Raw genomic sequence first — 10,600 nt, 5'->3', positions numbered from 1 at the left:
TGCAAAAAGTGAGTTTACTTCCTCTGGCCTGGCAATTCTTCATCACTCCGTCTTGTAGAAATTGCTCTTACCCAGAAATTAGATCTTTTAATTCGAAAGCTAACTATTATTTGGAAAATTTACGTACCGTTATCCAGTAGAGTTACTGATGCAGCATGTTAAAATCGTAATTTTAACTTTGCTAATCAACGTAAAGTAGTCAAATTAATGGTCACCAAAAGCTTCTTGTGTCTACATATGCATATCTGTTTGTTATTCAACACTTTGTTTCATTCCACGCGATTCAGAAAGAAATATAAAGAATGTGATTTTAAAGGAAAAAGAATAGTATTTTTCTCCCTTTCAGTGATCAGAGAAAAACACGTTCAGAATTGTTTTTCCAGCTCGCGGTAAGTTCCTTGATTATGTTGGCTACTTTATCGAGGCAGCGATAAACGTATACCCGGCGGGGATGTTACCTTCCATGGCACGTTCATAAATTATGTACCGCAGCGCAGGATTTGGAATTCTGTACAGATGAAAGGGGACATCCGGTCGTATGTCTAAGGCACGTTATTTATCATGGTCGGTTCGGCACCAGTTCATGATTATCCACTGTGATGCTACACGCTGTACTGTTCGTTATTTCATGAGAGATCTTGGGTATGCTTTGAATGAGATATAATCAGTGAAGAGGTAAAAGACGGTGACTGATTGAATATGGAGTTTTAATATTAAAAATTACTAACTGCTGGGGGAACTCGGCGGGTCAGGCAAAATACGTGGTTAAAAATGAACAGTCGATGCTTCAGGCCTTTTATTGGAATTGTATCCTACCTGACGCATGGAGTTCCTCCAATAGCTCTAATTCATTTTCTTAAAATAAATAACTGTGTCAGTCATCGTGGCATAGGGGAGGATTTCACGAATTCTTCGTTGAAATCTAAAGTGGTATTTAACAACTCATGCAGCATCTATACAGGGTAATAGACAGTAAAGGGTTTGGGTCTAAATCCCTCAATCCGGATTGAAAAGTAAGTGAGCCGTAATACGATGATGGCGAGAGGATGGGGGTGGTAGGAGGATGGAGCACAAGCCGACAGGTGATAAGTGAACAACAGGAATTCTGCAGATGCTGGAAATTCAAGCAACACACATCAAAGTTATGGTGAACGCAGCAGGCCAGGCAGCATCTCTAGGAAGAGGTGCAGTCGACGTTTCAGGCCGAGACCCTTCGTCAGGACTAACTGAAGGAAGACCAGATGAGAAGGAAGATGGGTGCGTGGGGAAACGAGATGAAGTAAAGTCGGGAAAAATGCCCAAGGGGTGAGCTCCTTGATTATGTTGGCTACTTTATCGAGGCAGCGAGAAATTTGCACATGGCGGGGATGGTAGCTTCCACAGTATCCTCAACACGCCGCAGCATTGTTGTCTAGGGTAGAGAAGTTGCCATACCTCGTCACACTGTATCCCGATGGAATACTTTTTACGATGCATTGATAAACTTCTTAAATGGCAAAGGCGAATTGACAGATCGTGCCAGTTTCTCAATGGAGATCACATTGGTATTTTGCCTTCCTATTTAATTGCCAAACGGACAACCAGTATAATTTTCCCTGAATTGAAATGTACAGTACTATGTCGCATATGTTAAGGTAAGAGAGGGAGTAATTTCAAAGTGGAGATACGAGTGTTATTGTGTACAGAGGGTGGTGTGTGCTGAATGCGTGGCCAGGAATTATAGTGGGGGCATATAATGTACAATATAAACGCTTGGGGCTCTTAGTTAGGCACAGGAATGTGCATAGAATGGAGGGCTGTGGATATCGTATAGGTGGAAGGGGTTACTTTAGTGAGGCATGGAATTAGCACAACTGTTCTGTGAACTAAGCTGAACTATTCTACGTTCTATGTGTATTGAAATTACTGGAAAATACCAAGTATATTTATATTATGATGAGCTTTGATGAAGGGTCTTAGATTGAAACGCCGGCTATTTATTCTTTTCCATAGATGCTGACTGACCTGGTGAGTTCCTCTAGCATATTGTGTGTGTTACTCAGGATTTCCAACATTGGTAGAATTTCTTGAGTTTCTATAAAGATTTATTGGTGCTTGTCCACGAAGAATGTAAATTACTATAATTTGTGTCCGTATCATCTGTAGTCAGCGTTGCCGGAATATAACACCTCTCACGGATGTTTCCTATCATTCGCTGTCAATAAACTGATTATGACAGGGCTACCACATAAATTCCCATCACCTAACCGCACTGCGTGCTCGTTACAAAAATACGAGAGGTTCTGCAGATGTTGGAAATCTTGAGCAACACCCACAAATTACTGAAGGAACTCGGCGGCTGAGGTGGCATCTAGGGAGGCTCTTCGCCAAAACTGGAAAGGCTGCTGCTCTCCGAATCCGCGACTTGTGAAATACTGTCCCCTTCCTTTCCAGTCCTGACAAAGGGTCTCGGTGCAAAGCGTCAAGTGTTCACCTCCCTCCGTAGAAACAGCTCAACATGCTGAGCTAAGTCAGCATTTTGTGTCTGTTGCTTTATCCTCGTTATCCACGTACTTGTGAAGTCGGCCGCGTCTTAGTAAGAATATGATTCCATTCGAACCCTCTCCTGGAAGGTCCGTAGAATCCTGTTTACTGTAAAATGAATTTGCTTTTTTTTTAGCCGGTGAAATTACAATCAGTGTGTCGCCGGAGCCGAGGTCCGTTCTCTGAACACGCTTTATCGACAAGAAAATTTTTACATTTTAAATCTTCAAGATTCAATATTCAAGATTGTTTAATGTCATTTCTGGAAAGCATTAGTTATCTGAAGACTTTTATCACCTCATCTTATATTTATCCCACAGTTTTTGGTTTGCAAGCTTCCAACGGGTGCAAACTATGATTTTTGCCATTGAAGAGATAAACAAGAATGAGAATCTCCTCCCAGGGATCACACTCGGGTATCAGATCCACGATGACTGTTCGAACCCCACGATCGCCTCGAAGGCAGCGCTCGCTTTGATCAACGGAGAAGATGAATCAATTGAATTCCCTCAATGTCGAGGTTCCTCCAACGTCGCTGCCATTGTTGGCTGCGAAATTTCTACAAATTCCATCGTAACCGCCAGGACAATCGGTTCCTTCGGGATTCCGCTGGTAATGTCTCAAATATTTGTCTGCATTTTTTTGCATTGAAACAACGATCTCCTTACATATATAGCTTGCGTTTTTACTGCATGGAAATATTCCAGAAAGTGATACACCATTCACAGTAATAAACAGTAGAAATGTTAACTTATGCTCTGTTATTTCTCCCTGTAGTAAAACATAGAACACAGAACATTGAGCAGTCAAAACCCAGAACATTCCATTCGGCCGATGGATTCTGCCGGAATAATTAAAGTATTATTTAAATAACTAACTAAACAAGTCCCTTTTGTCCACACAATGTCAATGCCCGTCCGTTCTCTGCCCATTCAAGTACTCATCTAAGAGACTCTCAAACGCCTCTATCGTATTTACTTTCCTCGCCACATCAGACAGCCTATTCCAGGCAACGAACAACCTGTAGAAAAAAATGCCTGGCACGTTTCCATTGACCTTTCCCATCTCTCACTTTAAATGTCTGCACTGTAGCGTCAGACATTTAAACACGAGGAGGAAAAAAACACCGCAGAGTGCTCTGTATATAACTCTCATAGTCCTATACATTTCTGTTATGATTGCCCTCATGCTCCAGCGCTCTAGGAAAATTAACCCAAGTTTCTCAAAAACTCCTACAGCATATGCCATCTAACCGAGGCAGCAACATGGTAATCGTGGCCAGCACCTCCTCCAAAGCCACTGCATCGTTCCTATAACTGAACGAACAAAGATGACAGCGGTAATCCCGATGTGGCTAACTGGAGGTTTATTACAAGAGTAATACAGAAGTAGTGACATGCCAGTAACATCTGTATGTTTTTCATGTTGCACATTCATGTACCACCGTGTACAATCGTGAGAAGATTCACAAAGAAACGATCGATATATATCAGTCATTTATAGTCTAAAGCCGGACGCAGATATTCATCTATTGGCCTCCTTCTCAACAGGTTAGTTACTACTCCACCTGCTCCTGTCTCGGCGATAAGACAGAATACCCCACGTTTTTTAGAACTATCCCCAGTGACGAGTACCAGTCCAAACTCATTGCTGAACTGGTGAGAATCTTCGGCTGGACTTGGATTGGAACTATTAGAAGTAACACCGACTACGGTAATTCCGGAATGCAAGGATTTGTGGAACATGTGGAAAAGTTTGGAGTTTGCATTGCCTACTCCGAGTCATTTTACAGGACAGACCCGCCGGAAAAAATCAGCAGAATTGTCCAGGTGATTAAACAGGCGTCTACTAAAGTGGTAGTGGCCTTTGTTAACGTTGGTGATATGCGAATTTTATTGAATGAAATTTTGCGTCAAAATGTCACCGGTATACAGTGGATTGGAAGTGAGGCGTGGGTAACAGCAGATCTTCTCCTCCCAGAAGAAAGAGTAATTTATCTCGCAGGTACAATCGGTCCAACCACCCGCAGGACAGAGATAGATGATCTCAGAGATTATCTTCGTAAAGTCCATCCTTCTAAGTTTCCTGGGAATATTTTGGTGACGGAGTTTTGGGAAAATTTATTCACCTGCTCTTTTGCCACAGACAATGGGACAAGCCCGGGGAATTCCACGGGTCAAGTTCGGCAATGCACAGGGAAGGAGCAGATAGAAGGGATAGAAAATGCCTACATTCCCGAAATAATGGACGGGAGCTCATACCACGTGTATACTGCGGTCTACTCCATCGCTCACGCACTCCACAATCTGTTAACCTGTGCAGAAGGCGACGGACCCTTTGCGAAGAACACCTGCGCGCATATAGCAAATTTCGAGCCGTGGCAGGTAGGCATGCAATTCCTTTGTTGAAGCAAGCACCTCATTGAGAAAGCCATTTGGTATGAATACATTTTGAAACATATATTGTGTTCTATTTTCATTTGCGGGTATTCAACCACTGTCCTCGATATTTTAATCATATAACATTTGTGATGGTCAAATATGTATTCACCTAAAATGATTTCCAAACGTATCGAACTCTAATCTGTTAATCAGTGGGGAACAGTTCAATTAATGTACTGAGATGCAATTTCCTCCAACCATAATGTAATTCACACTTAGATACTTTACAGAGGGTATTGGTGGAAATCTGAACGTTGGCAAGGTCACTGGTTGAACTACCCGGGTTTCTGTATAGCAGCTTCCTGTGAATTTTATTATTCTTTATTGGGAAATGCCAAGGGCCATCTAACAGACGGTGCATTAAACCGGGCTGTACTCTTGCGATTTTGCAGTGATGTACAGGCCTAGAGCAAGAGCATAAATTTCTATGTAGATCTACAACGGACAGCTTCTTACTCAGTGTTCATGTTTGTGGATCCAAGACAATTATGTTATTCCTTAAACATCCTTCTCCCTCCTCGGCAGTTTCAAGTATACAGTACATCTCTTCTGTACGTGGTACTTACTGCGCAACACATTTCAATCATGTGCGTTTACGGCAAATTTGAATGTCTTAATTTAAGTGGACGGAATCCACGCCTCGATTAAAGAATAGCCGTCCTTGCTTCCTTACCTACCCTCTCCTCACTACCACACCACCACCCCCCCCCCACCCCCCAGTTACTGCACTACCTCCGCACGGTGAATTTCACTTCGAAGACTGGAGAAGCCGTATATTTCGATGAAAATGGAGACCCAGTGCCAAGATATGAATTTGTGAACTTACAAAGGAATTTCAAGGGAAGTGTCGACATCGTATATGTCGGATATTATGATGGCTCGGCTCCGCCAGGGAGCAAACTAATGATGAATGTCGGAGATATCATGTGGAGCACTACCGGAAATACGGTAGGACCTTCTTTTACCTTCCATTTACGCTGCCGAAATGGAAAGTAGTTGCACTTCCGGGATATGGGCGATATAGTAGAAACAGATATTGTTGATAATACCCTAGCGTAATGTAATATAAAGTGCAGTCTCGATAGTTTGGTCTGTTTTCTTAAGAGTTTAGAAAAACGAGACATTCTGATGAGGAGTACTGCTGAAGGGTCTCGACCCAAAAAGTCGACTGCATACTCTTTTCCATGGATGCTGCCTGGAGAGCTAAGCTCCTCCAGCTTCTTGTCTGCTGCTCTGGATCCTCAAAGTTTCACTTTTGAAGGCCTTCCCTTTACCGAGAACACCTTTGCCAGAAAACAATCTGACCGAACGCACACTTGCCAGATCTTTTTCATGCCATTGTAATTAACCTTTCTACGATTTAGAATATCGACCCGAGCACCAGACCTATCCTTCTTCATAATTATTTTAAACCAAGGGCATTATATTCAGTAGATGCAGTTTACCCCCATACAAACATCTGTCTCTTATTCCCTCATAGAAGATGTGGAATCCTACGCGCTCCAGTTAAGATGAAGGAAGCTTTCCTGAACATTCTTGACAAACCTTCTTCCATCCATCCCTTTTATGGTATCGGGGTCCCAGTCAATATGTGAAAAGTTAAAATCATTCTACTATCACAACCTTATAATTCTTGCAGCAGTCTGCTATCTCTCTACAAATTTACTCTTCTAAATCCCGCACGCTGTTGGGTGGTCGATAATATAACCTCATGAATATGCTCATCCCTTTCCTATTCCCTAGTTTCACCCATATGGTCTCACTAGACGATGTCTCGAGTCGGTCATTTCTGAGCACTGTCCTGGCATCTTCCTTGACTAGTAATGCCATCCCTCCTCTTTTATTTACTCCCGCTATATCACGTCTAAAACAAAGGAAACCTGGGACGTTCGGTTGCCATACCTGCGCCTCCTAAAAACAAGTCTTACTTATGGCTACAATGTCATACCTCCACGTGCAGATCCATGCCCTAAGCTCAACCATCTTTCCTTGCATTGGAATATATACAACACAAGACGTTAGTCCCGCCAAGAATAGCCCTCTTATTCCACACTTGGCATGTAGGCTTAACAACATCGTTTCCTCCAACCACTCCGCTATCTGCTCTGATACCAATCACCAAACCAAACCCGTACTGCACTAGCAAACCTTCCCGCAAGGAAATTAGTCACCTTCCGTTTCAGTGCAAACCATTCCTTTTTGTACTGGTCACATCTTCCCAGAAGAGAGCCCATAAAAAATATGAAGCCATCCCTCCAGCACCAACTCCTTAGCTATGTGTTAAACTGTATATTCTTCCTACTTATATTTATATTTTTCTGATATATTTATTGACATGCAACATGGAGTAGCCTCCGCCTTGCAATCCCCTAATTTAATCCCAGTCTAATCACGGGACAATTTTGAATAACCAATGAACCAACCAACTGGTTCGACTTTGGAGCATCCACAGCAAAACCATCGCGTTTCTGGTCTGACCAGAGCGCAGCACGGGGAGCAATCTTGAAATCACAACCAAAGAGGCCCTTTCCCGTAACTTAGCAGAAAGCTCCCTCAGCAGAGTTTGCAGGACCTCGTCACCCTTCCTACCCATATAATGGGTGCCACCGTGGACTTCTCACCTTCACACATAAGAACGCTCTTGACTAGTTCCGAGATTACCTTGACTTTGGCAGCTGGGAAGCAACATACCATCTGGAAATCTTCTTTTGGTCCACAAAACCACCTGTCTGTTCCCCTAACCAATGGGTAGATCCCTTGTCTCTACAACTCGCCACTTCACCCCAAGCCCAACCCCCTCCCTTCGAACACTCAGTGCCAGAGATCTGAACGCCGTGGTTTCTCTCTGCTTGGTCATCCCCACCCCCTGAATACCTAATACGGTAATCGGTTGTTGGCTGCGCTGCAATTGTTGGCTGTCCCCATTCCACATCTTGCCCGTCACTCAGTTACCTGTGACCTACAACTTGGTTGTAACTACCTCCAACCAACGCCGCTTTTTCTGGAATGATCCGGAATTCGGGTACAAACTGTTGCATAGAATAGAACGTAGTTCACTGTCTCCGTTTCTAATATGGACGCCTTCTATGGGAGTTTATTGATCTGTGACCATTTAACACTCCTTATTCACTTACTTCAGGCGAACCTTTGCTGATTTCAAACTTTATAATCCATCCTCTTTGATACGAGTCAAAACACCCGTTTCTCCAGTTCGGCTGTGTAGCCATTTTAGCAAACCCCGCTTGTGCCTTCACATCCCTCGAATATAATATTGCCCAGATTTAAATTAGTTCAACGTTCATTGGACGTTTTAATTTTCTTTTATTTAACAAGCTCCATTTTATTTTTGTCTGCTGTTTTACATGTTTCATGCGTGCATTTACACATCCAACGGATACTATCAGGATGTTTTCTCTTGTTTCAGATCCCGCGAGCAATTTGCTCAGAGCCCTGTCTTCCGGGAGCAAGAAAAGTCAGCCGGAAAGGGCAGCCGATATGTTGTTTTGACTGTGCAGAGTGCGCCGATGGTGAGATCAGCAACACCACTGGTAAGTGATGAGACGAACGCAATGTCTTTCAACTTCGCAGTTCTGTGCTCACACACATTTTCATGTCAAATTACTATTTTTCCAGATTCCACGGATTGTATCAAGTGTCCATCGGAATACTGGTCCAATGAGGCAAAAACTCAATGTGTCCTGAAGAAGGTGGAGTTCCTTTCCTTTGGAGAAGTCCTAGGGGTTGTATTAGTGACGCTTTCTCTAGTGGGAGTGATGTTTACTTTGGCCACCGCCGCCATTTTCTACCGACACCGAGAAACGCCCATAGTCAAAGCGAACAACTCCGAACTCAGCTTCCTGCTTCTCTTCGCCCTCCTGCTTTGCTTCATTTGCTCGCTCGCCTTCATTGGAGAACCATCCGGCTGGTCTTGCATGTTGCGCCGCACAGCTTTCGGAGTAGTGTTCGTTCTCTGCATTTCATGCATTTTGAGCAAAACCATCCTTGTCGTGGTTGCCTTTAAAGCAACTCTTCCCAACAGCAATGTGATGAACTGGTTCGGACCCGGGCAGCAACGCTTGGGCGTCTGCATCCTTACTTTTCTGCAAGGTTTAGTTTGTGTTGTCTGGCTAAGCGTGTCACCCCCTTATCCCCTGAAAAATATGAAACATTACAGAGACATCATTATTCTGGAATGTGATGTTGGCTCATTGATCGGCTTTTACGTAGTCTCTGTCTATGTTGCGCTGTTGTCCATGGTGTGTTTAGTGCTTGCATTCCTTGCCCGGAAACTTCCGGACAGCTTCAACGATGCTAAGTACATCACTTTCAGTATGCTGATCTTTTGCGCTGTTTGGATAACTTTTATTCCTGCTTATGTGAGCTCTCCAGGAAAGTACACAGTGGCTGTAGAAGTGTTCGCTATCTGGGCATCGAGCTTCGGTCTGCTCGTCTGTATTTTTGGACCGAAATGTTACATTATCATACTGAAACCGGATAGTAATACAAAGAAACATATGATGGCGAAAGGGACTTCTCTGTAGCTACCAGCGGCCCTTCGTATCAATTTTGCTTTAGTCTGTATAATCCGCAGTTATTATTATATTTATTTATTCTGAAATATAGCAGGTTAATAGTTCCTTCTAGTCAACCTAGAAGGAACTAGCTCAATTGCACCCATTTGACCATTAACCTACTAACCCGTAAGTCTTTGGAATGAGGGAGAAAATCGGAGTGCGGGAAGAACGTACAAAGTCTTTACAGATAATGGTGGAATTGAACCCGCTCATTGCTTCTGTCAGAGTATTACGCTAACCACTACACTACCGTGCCGCCTACAAAACGTAGTGATTATATATAGCTTTGATTCTTTATATATCCATATATATCGGCAGGTTAATATTCTGAGAATTTAAACTATTTAAAATCTTCTGTAAATTGTTTATATTGGAGTGTGCGAAATTTTAACACAGAAGTGGACAAAGAACTAACTTTGACATCAGATTTACATATCTGATTACTTCATGATTAACTTTTACAGGTTGAAACTTTCCCACTGCCGGTAGTGATTTCAAATTTACACAATTGTTCTGTCAGCTACAATGGAACTTTGGGAAAACTAAACATTGCGTCGTCCTAATTCAACAATGACTGAGTAATGGAGGGAATTCTTAACAGGTCTCTGTTTTAGAAAGTTTAAGTTGTTTATTTAGACAGACATATGGAGGAATTTAAGGTGCGGGGTTTATATGGGAGACAGAGTTTAAGGATCGGCGCAATATGGTGGGCCGAAGGGCCTGTACTGTACTGTACTATTCTATGTTCTATGTTTACCCAATGTGTTGGTTGTCCGTCATTTGTGACGAAGATGTCTGTCGGCATAGCTCATACAGCTACTCCAAGAAATACCTGTGCGGAGGAAAGTTTATAATGAACGAGCCGTTGCACTGGGGCAGTTCCACTCACGCGGCCTCAAAAATCTTTGTCCTATGGTCCGAAAATTTGTCCCGTCTGGAGACTTCCTCGGCTGCAGTGCATAGCCTTGATGCCTTCTGTGCCTTGCCATGCCCTTCGCTCGCCGCGAAGCGTTGCTGCACTGTTTTCTTGGCCGTTGGATCCTGCAGTACATCTCATCCGCC

The 10,600-nt window shown here is 43.1% G+C and overlaps 1 protein-coding gene across 1 annotated transcript; it reads left to right on the top strand.

Annotated features, from left to right (window-relative positions):
- The first annotated feature begins 2,877 nt into the window (after window positions 1-2,877).
- LOC134344700 (extracellular calcium-sensing receptor-like) lies at window positions 2,878-9,505 on the top strand. The gene is made up of 6 exons (XM_063044783.1): window positions 2,878-3,135; window positions 4,074-4,907; window positions 5,685-5,895; window positions 8,255-8,271; window positions 8,389-8,512; window positions 8,598-9,505. Exons 1-6 carry the CDS (start codon window positions 2,878-2,880, stop codon window positions 9,503-9,505), a joined length of 2,352 nt encoding a protein of 783 aa, XP_062900853.1.
- The last annotated feature ends 1,095 nt before the right edge of the window (window positions 9,506-10,600 follow it).

Source organism: Mobula hypostoma, chromosome 4 (assembly GCF_963921235.1).
Source record: "Mobula hypostoma chromosome 4, sMobHyp1.1, whole genome shotgun sequence".
Taxonomy (NCBI): Eukaryota; Metazoa; Chordata; class Chondrichthyes; order Myliobatiformes; family Myliobatidae; genus Mobula; species Mobula hypostoma.
Note: the sequence above shows the minus strand (reverse complement) of the source record. Positions and strands in the feature narration are given on the sequence as shown.